Below are 17,404 nucleotides of genomic sequence, written 5' to 3' on the forward strand. Positions count from 1 at the left end.
AGGGCTGCAGCGATTCGACTCTTCGCCAATCGATACATTGCACGAAATATATCGATGAAACATCGCATCGTTTGCAGCACAGTTAACAGAACAGAGAGGGACACACGATCACGAACACGATCACGATCACGAAATGAAAACTCTTTTTCCAGGAACCCAATGGTGTGTCCTTGCATTTACTCAATGAGAAAGAGCAGACCCTGCAGGCCATGAGCTCCATGACCAGCTCACAAATTGTCTCCGCCCAGGCGGCCAATAATCTTGCCCTGGCTGCCTCAGCGCTGACGGCGGGCGTGCACCATTCGAAGCATCTGCCGCATCCCGCCCACCACAGTCACAGCCACCCAAGCCACCATCACCACAGTCACAGCCACCCAAGTCACCTCCACCACAGCCACAGCCACCCAACACACCACCACCACAGTCACAGCCATAGCCATAGCCACCAACATCCGCACCATCATCATCAGATGGGCGTGGCAGCTGCAGCCGCCGCTGCTGCCGCCGCCGCCGCTGCAGCTGCGGCCGCTGTGGCTCAGTCGCCGGCAAGTGGTGGTGCAACGACTGCTGCTGCTGCGGCTGCTGGTGGCGCCACATCCAATGCTGTTGCAGTGGCGTCGTCGTTGTCGCCACGACACCACAACAATGCCCACCATTCCCATCACAATCTACCGCACCACCTGCATCTGCACCATCATCAGCATGCAGCAGCGTCCGTTGCAGTCTATCACCTGCAACAACAACAACAACAGCACCAGCAACAACAACAACAACAGCAGCAGCATTCGAGTGGGGCAACAGCAGCAGCAACAACAACAACGACAACAGGTGGCGTGTCACCAACTGTGGCTGATGGTGGTGGGGGGGTTGCGGCGGCACATGTGTTGGCAAGGCAACCGCCACCGCCGCCGTTGCACCATCCGCCGTTGTATCCGGGCGTAAGCAAAGCGTTCAAGTTACCCAACCAAGCCAAGCTAAGCAAAAGCCACTTCACATCACGTTTTGCATACCAAAAAAAAAACCCAATACAAGAACCACTAACAGGCAACACACCCACCACACACACACAAACACACCACAGCACACATCACATCGAAAACATGTCGATAACAAACATATCAATGCACTCATCAACTGCGTTAACAATCATTCGATATCGCAAGTCGATAACTTCACTGCTCATTCGATTTTAACAGCGATTTATATAGGGTTTTGTTTTTGTGTGCTTTCTTTCAGAGTTTCTCATGCTCTCTCTCTCTCTCTCTCTCTATGTCTTTATCTGTTATGATCCTCTCTCATTTTCTCAATATGACTTTTCGCTCTCCATTTGCTGCTCCTCTCATTATGCGTCCCTGCTACTTTCTTTTCATATGTTCGTTACTCGTCTCACTCGTTACTCGTCACACACACACACAGTTTACTCGCTACTCGTTACTCGTGATTCTGCAGGATAGAAGACATCGTGAAATGCCCGCTCTCTCGCCCGCTCGCTTGCCCATTGAAATCGACTCCTTGCTTTTATACATGCCAAAAAAACAAACAAACAAAATTTTACAACAAACAGCAATCACAAAAATATTAATAAGCAATAAGCTAAACATAAAACAAAAAAATGGATAGCAGAATTGTGTGTACTATTTAACATGAATGTGTGTTGCCAAGTAATTAGTAAATAGTCTTTAATGTACTCGTATTTGTATGTAATATTCGTTTAGTGAGCTCGCCAAAACCAATCAAAATCGATCTATCAATCAATCAATCAAATCAAATCAGCCAATCAATCGCCCAATCATTTACGTGCGTGCTATATATAAACAAAATCTCATCTGCTGTGTAACCATGTCAACTCAAAGACAACAACTCGTGCTTCAAATAGTGCTGCAAAAGCATCGATGTTTTTTGCAAATCCAAATATGAACAATGAATGCCGATAGTTTTCGATAGTAACTCGATGTTTTTGCCCCACTATAGTGCTTAGCTTAGTGTTTTCTAATATGTAAATAAATACAGCTGTTTAATTGTTTGTATGTGCATTTTACAAATTTCTTATTAATATATATCAATATTTTTTTGGTTTTCTCTTCCCATTTTTTGTGACTCTGCAGCAATTTTGGCAACCCGGTCTACAGCCGAGCACATCGCAAGAGTAAGTTGCATTGCCCCATTTGAATGCCGTAATGTATACACAACGCATTTGCATTGACCAATAGTTTTTATGATTACAGCATCAAGCCCTTCGCCCAAGCGCCCTACACACCTGGCAAACCCTCGACGGCGGTGTCCGGCGAAATCGAGGCCGGTATTCCGTCCGCACAGTTGCCATGGGAGGGACGTGCCATTGCCACGCACAAATTCCGCTTGCTCGAGTTTACGGCCTTCGTGGATATCCTCAGAGACGAGATCGTAAGTAGTGACGTTAGTAATAAGTAAAAGAAGATGACTAATGATCAGTCAATCTGTCCATGTCTGCTTCAGAAAGAATTTCATTTTAAAGCTAACGAACTAAAACGTTGTGCAATGTTTAATAACTACTATCAGAACAGATTCTGAGAATTTCATCACGATTGAGAGTTATTCGAAGATATGTTCAGTAATAGAAATGAGCAAATATCTCATAGCATTTTTCTATTCTATTCCCGACAGTATCACCGACATCTTTTCGTGCAGCTAGGCGGCAAGCCATCCTTCTCCGATCCGCCACTTGAGGTGAGTAATTTGCGAGTTCAGAGTACATCGGAATTAACATACTAAATGATATATTTCACCTCATCGCTTGCAGACTGTTGACATTCGACAAATATTTGACAAATTCCCGGAGAAATCCGGCGGTCTCAAAGATCTCTACGAAAAGGGTCCACAGAATGCGTTCTACCTTGTCAAATGTTGGGCGGATCTCAACACGGACGTAACGACTGGCAACGAATCGGGTGATTTCTATGGCGTCACAAGCCAGTAAGTGCACTTGACTTGACTAGATTCCAATTCGAATTGGTCATTGATTAATCTATCTATGTATCTCTATTCCTATTTTTAGATATGAAAGCAATGAGAACATTGAGCTTGTGTGTTCGACAATCGTTTGCTCCTTTGGCAAACAAGTTGTGGAAAAGGTGGAGAAGGAGTATTCACATCTGGAGAATAATCGCTACGTGTATCGCATTCAGCGCTCGCCAATGTGCGAGTACATGATCAATTTCATACAGAAGCTGAAGAATTTACCTGAACGCTATATGATGAACAGTGTGCTCGAGAATTTTACAATATTACAAGTGAGTGTTGCGAATTGGAGTTGGAGTTGGAGTAATAATAATAATATTGATAATTGCCAAAAAGTTGCACTGAAATGCATTGCATTTCAGATAATTGCAAATAATTTAACTTGAATACAATGCTCATTTCTGATAGTTGCATAGATTTCCACTTAAATGCATTGCAAATTTCGAATAGTAGCAAAGAATTTCAATGCAATGCATTCCATTTCCCATAGTTGCGAAGTATTTCACTTAAATGCATTCCATTCCAGAAAAATTTGTATTTAAATGTACATTTTGGATAGTTGCAAATATGTTTACTTAAATGCATTTCACAATCACATTGCGGATAGTTGCAAAGTATTTCACTTAAATGCATTCCATTTTAGAGAGTTGGACAGCTCTGTATTTAAGTGCTCGATTTACATATCACAATAAATATTTAAATAAATGCTTATCACATTGCGGATAGTTGCAAAGAATTTTAAATAAATGCATATCACATTTCGCATAAGAGCAAATATTTTCACTTAAATGCATTGCACATTTCGCATAAGAGCAAGGTTTTTCACTTAAATGCATTCTATTTCGGATAGTTGCAAAGTTTTTCACTTAAATGCATTCCTATTCGGATAGTTGCAAAGTTTTTCACTTAAATGCATTCCACTTCGGATAGTTCCATAGTGTTTCACTTAAATGCATTGCAATTTTCGGATAGTTGCAAACAATTTCACTTAAATGAATTGCAAATTTCGGATAGTTGCAAAGTTTTTCACTTAAATGCATTCCATTTTACAGAGTTGGAAAGCTTTGTATTTAAGTGCACGTTTTACATATCACAATGAAACTTTAAATAAATGCATATCACATTGCGGATAGTTGCAAAGAATTTTAAATAAATGCATATCACATTTCGCATAAGAGCAAAGTTTTTCACTTAAATGCATTCCACTTCAGATAGTTGCAAAGCTTTTTACTTAAATGCATTCCTTTTCGGATAGTTGCAAAGTTTTTCACTTAAATGCATTCCACTTCGGATAGTTGCAAAGTTTTCCACTTAAATACAATGCAAATTTCAGATAGTTACTAACAATTTCACTTAAATGCATTGCAAATTTCGGATAGTTGCAAATAAAGTTGAATTTAAACGAATTTCGAATGTGTAATTATCAATATTATCGCTTAATTGTATACATTAAGCATCCGCTGCTAACTCTCTCTCTTTTCTTTTCTTATCTGTGTGCCATCTCGCTCGGATTAGGTAATGAGAGCGCGTGAAACGGAAGAGACACTGCTATGCATAGCGTATGTGTTTGAAGTGGCGGCGCAGAACACGGGAACCACGCACCACATCTATCGCCTTATAAAGGAATAGCATGAGCTGCACGAAGCAGCGTCCACTCTGTCCGCGAACCCCACCAATGCACAAATCAGCGAATACAGCAACAGCAACAACAACAATACGAGTAGAAGCCACAACAACAGTAGCAGCAACAACACCAGTACCAACAACAACAACAACAGCAGTAGCAACAGCAATAACAACAGTAGCAGCAACACCAGCAGTAGCAACAACAATAACAATGCCATCAAGAGCAACAACAACAACAACAACAGCAGCAGCAACATCATCAGCACAAATGTAACAACAACAACAGGAGCAACAACAGGAACAGGCGCAGAGGAAGCACACAGCTCGACAACGCTGCAAGGCGGCAGCCAGGAAACGGTTTCGACGATCATTAAGCAATCGCCAACATCGCCGCAGCAGCAGCGGTTGAGTGGAATTGCAGGTCTGCAAGTGGATGAAGTGCTTTATGCGCAGGTGCAGCCTGAGAACAACTACCAGCTGCAACAACAACAGCAGCAGCAACAACAACAATTGCAACAACAGTCGCGTCTAAGCACACACTTATTGCTGCAGCAGCAGCAGCAACAACAGCAGCAGCAGCAGGCCACACAACGGCAACATCAACAGCAGCAACATCAACAGCAGCAACTTGTTACTTACCAGGACCGTCCACCGCCGCCGCCCTACAACGTGTGCAGCAAACAGCCGCCGCCACACCATCAGCAACAGTTCGATGAGGAGCAACAACAACAGCAACATCAGCAACATCAACAGCAGCAGCAGCAGCAACAATTGAATACCTATGAACAGTTTTTGAAATTGTCCGCACAGGAATACACGCAATTGAATGCAGCTGCCGAGAGTGCGGCGCTCAATTTGAGCAGCATTGGTGTTGGCAAATCTGTCGAGGAAGATGCCACCGTCGAATCATCGTCAACAGCAACAACAACAACAACAACTCACGAGCTGCGCATGCTGCGGCAGGCGAATGTGGCTGCTGCCATGGCTGTGGTTGCTAATGTGGCTGCCAATGCGAATGTTGAGCCCGTCAATGACACCGATTGTGAGCCGTAGGAGGATGAAGAGGCCTATTATTGTAGCATATATAAGAATAATGATTGATTGATTGTAGTGTGAGCATATAGTAGGAAAAGGTCAGCAACACACACACACACACATACACTAAATGCAGCACGCAAGTCTTGATTTATTTATGATGATGGAACGAAAGAAAGCCTGTACCTTGAATTTAATATGTTTGTCGAAAAATTCAATTGAATGTTGCCTTTAAGACGAGACTACTACACGAGACAATCCTTTCTCCAGCTGAAAAAAACCAAAACAAAAAAAATATTGTATTTGTATTTTTGTTCTGTGTTCTGCTGTAAAGTGTTGCTGAGGCTCTTTTGTTGTTTTTGCTTTTTATATCATTAATTTTTTTTTGATTTTTTCGATTGGTTTAGTTTGTTGGTCATCATTGAAACGAACGTAAAATTCTGCATACATATTTACATACATGAAAAAAATACATTTAAATGATCTCAAAGTTACTTAAAACATATTTTTTGTGTGTAATTTGTATTTGTATTTTTTGTTTTGTTTTTTTTTCCCTTTACTTAATTACATATTTTATTTGCTATTTTCGAGAGAATGTAAAACGAAGCCGTTGTCGTGCGCTGATTTCTTTTGCAATTTTTATCAGAAAATTGAAACCTAATTTTAAAACTGCAATTTAAAATATAAAATATTGTACAACACACAAAAACAAAAAACAAACAAAAAAAAACACCAACAACAACAAACAAATGAAAAAAACATGCATATTTTTTTTTTAATTTTTTTGTTCATAGCTATTAGAGAAGTATGAGAAAATAATATGTATAGTAATATTACATTAGTTTTATGTTTAATTAATTGTAAAAGCGCGCCAAGTTGTTTAAGCCCCACACAAACACACACACACGCATTGAATATTGATGAATTGACAGCTGGACAGACACAGGTTAGGTTTTTGGATAGAATTAGTTGAGCTGGAGTTGGAGTTGAAGTTGGAGCTGAGAGTGTGCATTGCCTTTGGAAGAGGAAGAAGAAGAAGAGGAAGAGTACTAATTATACCGACATGCAATACTATATAGAATATAGTATATATAGTAATGCATATGCACAACACAGAAAGAATCAAACTCGAAATTGCAAAACACTTTTCTCTCAAGTGACTGTTGAACAACAAATGAAAGAAGATGAAAACACACACACACACAACAAATATAAGAAACAAAAACAAAAACAAATCAATAGCATGCATAAAATGAAAATGAATTGTGCGTGTGGTAACCACGATGTTATTTCTCTATTTCTTACTTATGATGTATGTAACTATAGTATAAACGTATATGTATATGTAAAACAATTCATTTAAGCATGAATCGAACGATCCACCGTTATATAAATGATTAACTATTGATTTAAATGCATTATCTTATACGCAAATCTATACGAAAAACAAAAACACAACAAAAACAAAAAAAAATCAAAAATCAAAAAAAAAAAAATACAAAAAACCAAGAACAAATTCATTGTCTCAAGTGCTCTCGCCAATCCAGCGATATTTTGCAGGCGATATTCATCGACATCGACCCCAAAAGCAAACACCCCAGCGGGAACTCACGCTCGCTCCGAAAGAAAATTCCAAAGGCTGCTGGGATACGCAACTGTATCGTGATCGAAATGCCATACAACAACAATATACAATTTTAAAATCCTCATCAAAATCCGTGCTATTTTGCTGTGCTCCTTCAATGGGATATTTGATCGGGTGATGATGATGATCTTCTGGCAGTTTGCTTTTGGGGGGGAATGGGGCGAATACAAAGGATTGCGACAGCATACTTGGCGAATTACACCGATAATTACAAAGCATTACAAGTAAAGAAAAAAAAACCGAAAAAAACAACAATCTTAAAAATAAAAAGAAAGAGAAAAAATATAAAAAGTTAAGAGAAGAATAAACTAATACTAAATTAAAGTAAAACAAATGTATTGTAAATGTAAAATAGCATCGTTTTCGTATGTATATCTAGCTACTAAGGCTAAACTATAAACAAAAAAACCTACAACTAAAAACTAAACTATAACTAAAGGTAAAGAAAGTATAATACATATTTATAAATGTAAAGTATTTCGTTGTTGTACGATTAAAACAAATACGCATTTTTTTTGTTAGTAATTAAACGAAATTCAAACTGCATGCAAAAATCAAACGAAATGAATTCACATGCAGAGCGAGAAAGAGAGATAGATAGAGCGATAGAGATGGAGCATAAGATAGTGTGAGAGAGAGAGAGAGAGAGAGAGAGAGAGAGATATGAAGAGAGAAGGAAAATTTGTACATTTATCGCATAAACAATAATTGAAAAACAAATACAATAGTAAGAAAAATATTGAAGAAGAACTTTGATCATACAAATATTAGTATAAATGACACACACATCAATACACACACATACTTGAAAAGGGGTAAAATGTAACAATAATACATAATAAATCGAAAGAATGAGAAAAATACTATTTTAAACAATTTTTAATCACGCAACAGTTACAATTACAAATTACAAAAATAAAAGAACATGAAATGTAACTGCATAAAGTAAAAAAAAACGTAAAATCGTAAATACGAAAATGAAATGAAATAAAATAGTGCCTAACAGAAGCAAAGTATTACAAGCCAAGGGGGCGTGCCTCGAAGTGCCGCCCACTTGTTTCAATCACGAATTGTGCGATTTATTTCCAAGTCAAATCCAAGTTAATAATACAAACACAGACACACAGAGAGAGAAATATAGTAATACTACAGGTGGTTGTGTTTCAGTTCGATTGGTTTCCAAAAATGCTAAATCTCACACACACACACACACACATTATTTAAGAAGAAGAATCTAAACAGCATCCATACAGTATGAGTAGCTAACACTCAAGTTAGTGTCCACATTTAAGAACTTAGTTTAAAGCATATTTGTTGTATATTATGACCCGCCCCCGCCCCCCGTCCACCTTCCCCGCCAGCCAACAACAACAACATCAACAAGAAGAACCAATCAATCCCTATCACAAAGCAAACGGAGCGCTACTTAGTTTAAAAAAAAAAACAAGAAAATTCGAAATTCTTCGATTATATTTTATTAAAATGCAATTTTAATTTGTTCAAAGTTCACCTTCCAATATGCAATAACAATTTGTTGTAAGCAAAAATCTATGTACACATAGAGTTACTAAATATATGTGCAAAAGCAGGACATGTGTAATGTTTTTAATAGTCCTTCCTCCTCCTCCCTTCCACTCTTCCACCTGCCTTTCTACTCCAGCATATCAACTTTTTGCCATCTCCTTACCTTATCTTTTAATCCTGTCCCCCCCGCATCCTTTATTTTAAGTTATGTTTTTTTTTTTGGATTTCGCTAAATAGAAAATATAATTTTGTTCGTGTGAAGTACATTGTAATTTATGCAGACACTCTACTACATAATAAGCAAGATTGAATTACGATCATCATCATCATCATCATCATCGATCATCGATCAGCAAGATCATCAGCAAACATCATCATCAACAAATTCAGAAAACACACATCAGCAGCAGCAAATAATAGTGCTTAAATCAATTATTAATAAATTTATAAATAGATATACAGATAACTGATAAACAACACAAAAAAAAGAAACAACTGAAAACAATAACAAATCAAGGATGAACAGTGAATATGTAAAACAATAAAATTGCAGTTACTTATATTTACATAAATGATTGCAATCTATGAAAAATACAAGAAAACAAAAAAAATATATATATATAGTATATACTATATACAATATATACAAATGTATATGTATATGTATTTTGTTTTATATTTATCGTTCAACAAAATGCAAGGAAGCGAACGAGATGGGGAGAAAGTAACATGTGAAATTTACGTAAGGAAAAAATGTGTCATTTTAATTTTTACACTGAAATGCATTAATAAAAATTTTAATATATTAAAAAAAAATCAACGTGTGTTGTGTTTTCTTATGAATACAATTTGGAAAACGACGCGAGATATGATTATAAATATCTTCTATTGTTGTGTATTTGGTCAACTGAAAATAAAACTAGAGTAGTATACATCAAGTCATTAAAAGTACATAAACATAATAAAATTGGCTATACAAAAAATAAACAAATTTCCACAGTATAAATCTTGAATAAATAATATCTCATCGAAAGCAGCAATTAAATCGCTGTATACATCAAATATGAATGCATTTGATAAACGTTTTCCAATGCGTGAACTTTTATACATGAAACATCTATGCATTAGATTAACGTTTTCTATAATCCTAGCATTTTTTGTACCTCTCCACACTTCACAAAGTATGTTCCACATATAAATGTTTAGCGCAATTAAATCAAAATTAAAATCATTAATCTAAAATTTAGGATTCCTGCAGCGAAATCAGACAACTCGCTTTTTATATATTGCCACGAACTATTGTTTATTATTACATATACACACACACACACAAACACACAGATAATTTGCATTAAACGGAAACGCCAGCAACTGAGTAAATAATTCACTGTTGGGCATTATACAATATATAGAAATCCCATGACTGCTTTTAAATTTCGTTTCTACTCGCGTTCTTTTTTTGGTTTTTAAACGTTATCTGCTTTGTTTTGTGTTTACTTTTTTTGGGCGTTTTTTTTTTGTTTCATTTATGATTTAATAAATTTATACAATACATGTTTTTCGATAATATGTTAAATTTGATTTGCGTTCATCAAAGCACAAGGCGAAAGGATTGTGTATATGTAAATAATGAATTATAGATAGTAATTGTATTCACGATCTCATAATTGGTTGTTGCTTGGTTGTGTTTAAAACACGAATCCTTTCTCCGTTGCTGCCGCCAATTGTCTTTAGCACGCAAAAAACATTTAAAATGTACAATTTGTTGTTGTTAAAAATATCCGAAAGATACAAATGAAATAAAATTTACAGACAGCAAAAACGTGAAATCACCACAAGGAGAGTGAAACTGCTGGAATTTTGTGGGGTAAGGATAAGGGACGACGCCCATGCTTCTGTTCTGCATATTTAGCATTGACTTTTGATTGACTTTATTGCAATTTATCTCTGCTCTTTTTCCTATATTCGCAGTAGTTGTTGTTGTTACTGTTACTTCGAATCCTTCTCGTGTCTTTTGGGGTATTGTATCCATTGTGCTGGGAACAGGTTGCTAGGCAAATAGCAGCCAACAGATGCAGATAAAGGCGAGATATAGAAATAGTCTGGACAGTGTCTGCTCATCCTCGTATTGTGTGGTGCCACGATTTGCAGCTGAAAATACAAAGTGTAAGTCTCTCTCATTTTGAATGGGGATTCAATGGATAACTTACGTGCCGGACGTGGTTCGCCCAAGTTAAGCGTTGATGTAAAGAAGCCGAAAGGAAAAGCGCCAATGCCAAATGAAATCTGGAAGCCATCGCCAAAGCCGAATCCTCGGAAGCCTGGTGCTGGCTCTGGTTCTGTTCGCTGTCCGGCTGGACGTGGCGGCACCTTATTGCTGTTCGATTTGTTTGAAATGAATATAAGTAATAGTTGAGTTTGAAATGTGTGCATATTTCTTGAAGTTTGAAGTTACCGTGGATCCTCCTGGCGGGTGCTATTGCGTCCGTAGAGCGGTATAACTTTGTCCTTGTCGACGGCTGCCTTGCAGACGGGACAGAGTTTGCGATTGGGTCGCGTTAACAGCCACTGATGCAAACAGGGCCAACAGAATAGATGGCCACACATGCTGACCACCGCATCCTTGGCTGTGTCCAAGCAAATATTGCACTCATACAACGATTCATCCTGCTCCTTGTCTTTATCGTTCTCATTGCTCGTTCCACTTGCAGTGGATGTTGCTGTCGCTGTTGCTGGTGTCGTCGTTGGCGTTGACGTGGACGTGGATGTCGCTGTCAACGAGGGTGTCGCTCCAGATCCGCCAGTCTCATGCGCTGCTAATGCGCTGCCGGTGAAGGAATACGATGTTGCACGTTGGCGCAGTTCCGATGTGCTTTCAGTTTTATCTCTGGCCCAGCCAATATTGTCGGTATCGACGGTGTTGTTGCTGTTACTGTTGCTGTTGGTGTTGTTGACATCGCCCAAAGCTGTCGCTGACGATGATGTGGTGGGCAGTTCTGGTGCCGAAGCTGGCGCTGTCGCTGTTGCTGTTGCTCCATCCATGCTGCACGTTGCTTCAAATGTGTTTGGACAATGATTCCCGCTTGGCTGGATTGTGATTGGATGCGTGCTCTAAAAATAGTGAAACAAATGTGGTCATTAGCTGCAGGTGCAATTAAAGCAAAGGCACAAAAAGAAACCAAAACAGATATTCTATATGTGTGTGTGTATGTGTGTACATATGGCTGTGAACCTACAACTGTGATGGCTAATTGGTATTGTGTCGCGGGGGGACGTTGGGGTGAAAGCCTACAAATACTCAATACTCGGTCGACCCGAGCCACCAATCAATAGTGGACACGTTTCCCACCTAAGCGGTCAATGGACGAACCAAAGTGTCTCTCAGCCTCCGCTTGCCGATGCATGTGTTCTATATGTGATAAGGGGTGAGAGGGGATAATTCGCCTTGAGAATATTCGATAACGAAGTTTAGAATTTTTGCCTAAAACAATTTGACCTTTGAATAATCCCACGAACGCAATGCCAACTAAACTTATCTATGTAAATATTGTACATATACAAAAATATATATTATCTTTTTTTTAAGTGTTTAACCTTGAAGTTCCATTCAATAGATTATGTTTAAAATATTAAATAAAGTAACAAATTATTGACCAACTATCTCAAGGTAACGCAAAAGATATATAAACCGATTACTAAAGACCATACAAATGAGGATTACATTATTTGATTAATCAGTTATCTTCCTATATGTGTACAAAATAAGTTACAATATTATAAATAAATAACAAAACAGTAACTGATAGTTCAACATGTAAGCGATGCAAAACAAAAAAACGATCAAAGAAGTTAGCTCAACAATTCACATTTGTTTCTTAACGATAGCCGAAAAACTTTAGCTCAGGAATTGTTCAAATTCTTGGTTCATTGGGTAAAGCAGCACATACACACACGCACACCCACACACACGCACACACTGTCACATTAGATCATGTGGTGTGCGTGTAGCTACGCACGTTTATCGTTTATCGTCGTCGCCAGGCGTAATCAACGGCAATTGTGGGATACTTAAGTTTAATTCGTGTGTAAACAACGTACACATGTATGCGTGTGTGTGCTTGCAAATGTAGAAACAGTGTGCACGTATTGCATAAAGAAAGGTTACACAGGTACAAATGCAATTTGCCTCACAACGAGAACTTTCAATAGAAGAGCAAGCAAATTATTCATACGCAACCTTCGCAATACAAATAGCGTATTATTTAGTCAATAGTCACCGATTAACAGAACCAAACCACATCATGACAAAGCTCAATTTTGGGGTCTAAAGTTTAAAATGGAATTAACATATTAACACCGCTTATTGCATCACTAAACTACATACAAAGTATTTGTGTGTATATTGTCATTATGCTTGTGTATCTTTTAAGTCTGGTTCAAATGGATGATCGTTTTGTAAAGAGAATAACAAGCGTGAAACGCGTGATACTTTTTTTAAGGTAACATCGACGACATCTGCCCCTTAGAAGTCACCATTAGTTCCGGATATCAGTAGTATTGCGTACCTGGGAGTACCTTTTACCGCTTAGCTAACACTAATCATAGTTGTTTTTCTACACATACTCTATGTGGATGTACATATGTATGTATTTGCGCGTGTGTGTGAGGCAGAGCCATCGGGCGAGCTTTTAGCTTCAGCCTTTGTATGTATGCATACGTGTGTATACTTTGCATCTGATAAACATATGTATACACGTACGATTCTATATTTGTATATAAGTACGTATGTGTGTACATAAACATACAAGTGGTACATGTATGTGCATACAAATATTACGATAACCTATCACATGCATATGCTATACGTATGCAGCTTACACTTGTGTGCGCACAATAAATACACACACAATTGCATATCCTTACTGTTATTGTTGTTTTTTTTCGATTGTTTTGGTCGAAACGAAACGGCAATCAATTTATACGTGTATACAAGTATTTTTGGCACTCACACACTCACATAAACTCTGCTTTCGCTAACTGGCGTCACATGAGATGTTTGTTGTTTGTGAAAACTTTTTTTGTTTTTTTTTTTTGCACTAACTACAACTTGAAATATGCGTGTTTATATTGTTTTCCTCCTCCCAAGGCGAATCTGGTTGGGGCCTGGCCTGAATGTATGTATGTGTACATATACAACGTAGATTCCATACAAATTTGTACATATACATATGTAGATACGTACCTTCTAATAACGTATCATATGCACACGTCAGTTAATTTATATGCTCCACAAACGTTCACAAAATTGTCACTAATTCTAATATTTGTAATTTATATTTAATGTAACTTGCAACAATTTACAATTGTAACAAATAAAAAAAAAATTGAAGTGTCCGAATCTTAACGATGGCGTGACCGTAACTTGAATTTCCAAATACACCGATTTCCATCGTGGAAATATACAAAATACTCATTCTGTAGAAAACAGCTTGGTAACACTGTTTTATTGTGTGCGAATAGGCGCGATTTTTAAGATGCTTTTTCTTTTGTTGCCGATCATAAAAAAAAAGTTTTATAATTCTTAACTCAATTTGCTAACAATAAAATAATTTCGATAATAGAGAATTTAATGTTTATGATATATCATAATATATCAAAAACATGTATAATAGGCACACACTGGTCATGTTACTACCGATAGGTTTTTATTTTTCAAAATGACCAAGAAGCAGTGTAGTTTATGCGGCGCCAGGGCTACCGACTACTGCTTGCTGATTTATATTTCGATTTATATGTCGATCCTAGTGCTATGTAATGATGAGAACGGCAAAAAATAAACTCATAGGGCGTGTTTAGTTTAGATTGGATGATGTAATTAAATCCACTTATTGATGATCTAGATAGGGAAATATATTCCAATTGTGCAAAGTAGATAAGCGGTCTGCTACAATATTCGGCATCGATAGGCAAATGGTTTTTGAAAAGCTTTGTGAAATCGATAGATTGGCTATTATAAATTTGAAATGATTTCTCTGAAAATATGTAAATATTTAAAGAAAATATAAAGAAAAGGCAAATATAGTAAACATGATACAAATTGTATTTAATATGCAACTACAAAAATATAAAAAAAGCCCGTACCACATAATAATTACGACTCGATTGTTTGTTGTGCGGGATTGCCTTAATTACTATCGATAAACAATAAACTGTTCTTAAAAGGCACCAGCGACGATCACTTGGAGTGCCATATAAGCTGTAGCTCCCAACGCCACAAAGAAGGAGAGAGCGCGAGCTGGCTGCGGAACAACAACAACGGCATACACCAGAGTGTGAACAATGCGGGAAATGCCAACGGCACGGAACAGATTGATGGCGATGAATGCACTGGGATTGGTCAGCGTGTAGAGCAGGCCGACGATGAAGAAGGGCAAGATGTTCTCGAGATCGTTGCGATGCGCACGGCGCACACGCTCCACATTGGGATCATCAAATTTCACCTTCAACTTGGGCGACATCAAATCCTCGGGATTAGCGAAGGTCTACAACAGAAAAAAACGAAACGCATGTTAATAAAATCATTATCAGATTACGGAGCGCTTTCACTATGCTCGGACTTTGACCCCTCTCCTCACCCCTTACCTTGGTCTTGAAGCGTTGCACAGCTGTGAGCATTGACATTGCCAGCATTTTAAGCACCAAAACACCTGCCCAGAACGTATAGCTCTTGAACACGGGATTCGTTAGGCTCAATAATTCTAGCACCATGTTTGTTGTTTGTTGTTTTAGTTTTATTGATTTCTATTAAAAACAACTGCCGTTGCCCGTAGCCCACTTTCAACTGACGTGAGCGCGACGAAAGTTCTTATTATATACTAACTACATGCATATGTATTAATTTGCCGGTTTTCGTCGCTCTCTCTCTCTTGCTGACCGCTCTTGTTCTCTCTCTGGGGGCTCTCTCACTGATAACAACACACATAGGGGACACTTGAGCATGTGTGTGTGTGTGTGTGTGTGAGATTGCTTGGAGTCGCTTAGATGTGTGCGTATGTTTATTTGAAAAAAGCGCTTAGTCACTCTGACAAAAGTAAACGAAACTTACCAAAGTTATAAATCGCCAGAGGCCAGTCAATAAGCTCATCCCAAACATTTTGAGCACCAACACTGCACTCCAGCCCATAAAGCAACGGAACACCTCGTTGTTGAGAGAGATTAGCTCGATTTGCAGTGGCATTTTAGTGCAGTTTACGCCTTCAGGTGCATCCAACGACTGTCTGGCGATCTCAGGTCGAGTTGTTTATGTAGCTAAACTGGGATTGTTTATTTATTTACAATAACAGGTCTCTAATAATCGGAATTAAATCAATTTACAAATCTCATATAAATAATATACATACATATGCATGTACATATGTATATAGACTTAGTAACGACATCCAGCTGTAATTTACTTGAATTCATTTCTAAGTGAAACCGGGTTCAAAGGTTAATAATACCCGTTAGCCAAATGGTTAGACGGATATTATTCTTGTTGATATTAATACTTATTAAAAATATAAATATGTAATTATATTAAAGTTAGAGTATAATCATAATTTCTCCCTTTTTATTATGATTATAAAATCAGCGTCTGAATCTGAGAACATATAAGGGACTGATAATACCCTGAAACGAATCACAATTGTTTTGAAATATCGCTTAAATAATAAAATGAAAAGTACAGGTATATAACAGTCGAGTTATCTGAAATTTGGAATATATTTTTTAAAAGATAACCTGTCGTATACTTATCGTATAAATGTTGTCAAGCTCGTTAGCAGCTAATGAAAAATAAAGTAATATTCTAAGTTCATATCAAAGGTGCTAACACACAATTATATAGCATAATGTGTCTATAAAATATCAATTAGCATGTAAACAAATAGAAACTCTTATTCCATTTAAATGTGCTCGACTATTAGATACTTTAATCAAAAATACAGGTTTTATCTACATCGATGATGGATTTAATTAATGTGATTCAACACGTTGCAAGCACGCTATATTAGTGATTAGATAAACTGATCTTTTAATACTTACTTAAACAAAATGGCAGTTAATTAAATCGGACGTCTAGGGATTGACATTTTTCACACAGGGTATTAGAAAGCATATCACAAAGTCGTCATCTACCTTTGTGGCGTGCTGTCAGCTATTAAATGAAAATACAAAAGCTAAACAATTGCTGTAATTACCATAAATTGAAAACAAAAAGCGAATAATTTTCGAATTAGTTCAGAGCCTCGATTGTGAATATAGAAAAACGTTCAGCGCTCGCATTTTGCAATTGCAAGATCTATGCGGCTTACTTAGGATTGAGCACAAAATGGAATCTGAAGACCCAGTTTCTTCAGCTTAAACCGATCTAAACAAATAGGTAGGGTATTAAGTGTAATATAATATAATGTAGTTGATATAGTCAAGAAAACTTGATGTCGGTGAACAATAATTATAATTCTTTATTTGGGAATCTCATATACATCAATTTATTTTTACATTTACAAATATTAACCATAATATGGTTTGTGTCTTTGC

At 37.5% G+C, this 17,404-nt stretch overlaps 4 protein-coding genes across 11 annotated transcripts in view; 2 read left to right on the plus strand and 2 right to left on the minus strand.

The window, feature by feature from the left end:
• The window catches only part of LOC132797185 (protein scalloped), a 78,619-nt gene extending 73,978 nt beyond the window's left edge, over positions 1-4,641 (plus strand). For 4 of the 7 annotated variants that reach the window (XM_060808737.1, XM_060808734.1, XM_060808735.1 and 1 more), the window contains 7 exons: positions 153-938; positions 2,106-2,146; positions 2,211-2,403; positions 2,644-2,706; positions 2,780-2,952; positions 3,035-3,269; positions 4,513-4,641. In XM_060808737.1, the coding sequence (XP_060664720.1) occupies positions 153-938; positions 2,106-2,146; positions 2,211-2,403; positions 2,644-2,706; positions 2,780-2,952; positions 3,035-3,269; positions 4,513-4,626 (1,605 nt within the window). In that variant the 3' untranslated portion in view covers positions 4,627-4,641. The remainder of the gene's footprint in view (positions 1-152; positions 939-2,105; positions 2,147-2,210; positions 2,404-2,643; positions 2,707-2,779; positions 2,953-3,034; positions 3,270-4,512) is intronic. The other 3 variants (XM_060808736.1, XM_060808740.1, XM_060808741.1) reach the window with 3 other exon arrangements.
• On the plus strand, positions 4,628-5,676 carry LOC132795604 (probable serine/threonine-protein kinase mps1). The gene is made up of 3 exons (XM_060806400.1): positions 4,628-4,655; positions 4,928-5,292; positions 5,434-5,676. Exons 1-3 carry the CDS (start codon positions 4,628-4,630, stop codon positions 5,674-5,676), a joined length of 636 nt encoding a protein of 211 aa, XP_060662383.1.
• A 4,660-nt stretch (positions 5,677-10,336) lies between these two features.
• LOC132797186 (E3 ubiquitin-protein ligase RNF185-like) lies at positions 10,337-14,245 on the minus strand. The gene is made up of 4 exons (XM_060808742.1): positions 14,070-14,245; positions 11,283-11,938; positions 11,038-11,204; positions 10,337-10,978 (listed from the first exon to the last, which is right to left on the minus strand). Exons 2-4 carry the CDS (start codon positions 11,867-11,869, stop codon positions 10,878-10,880), a joined length of 855 nt encoding a protein of 284 aa, XP_060664725.1. The 5' UTR covers positions 11,870-11,938; positions 14,070-14,245; the 3' UTR covers positions 10,337-10,877.
• A 664-nt stretch (positions 14,246-14,909) lies between these two features.
• Positions 14,910-16,109, minus strand: LOC132796640 (microsomal glutathione S-transferase 1). Of its 2 annotated transcripts, none has more exons than XM_060807884.1 (2): positions 15,933-16,109; positions 14,910-15,369 (listed from the first exon to the last, which is right to left on the minus strand). In XM_060807884.1, exons 1-2 carry the CDS (start codon positions 16,062-16,064, stop codon positions 15,043-15,045), a joined length of 459 nt encoding a protein of 152 aa, XP_060663867.1. In that variant the 5' UTR covers positions 16,065-16,109; the 3' UTR covers positions 14,910-15,042. The 2 variants fall into 2 exon arrangements, with proteins under 2 accessions (XP_060663867.1, XP_060663868.1); XM_060807885.1 differs by lacking the exon at positions 15,933-16,109 and adding an exon at positions 15,470-15,675.
• Between the last annotated feature and the right edge of the window lie 1,295 nt (positions 16,110-17,404).

This window comes from Drosophila nasuta, chromosome X (assembly GCF_023558535.2).
Source record: "Drosophila nasuta strain 15112-1781.00 chromosome X, ASM2355853v1, whole genome shotgun sequence".
NCBI lineage: Eukaryota > Metazoa > Arthropoda > Insecta > Diptera > Drosophilidae > Drosophila > Drosophila nasuta.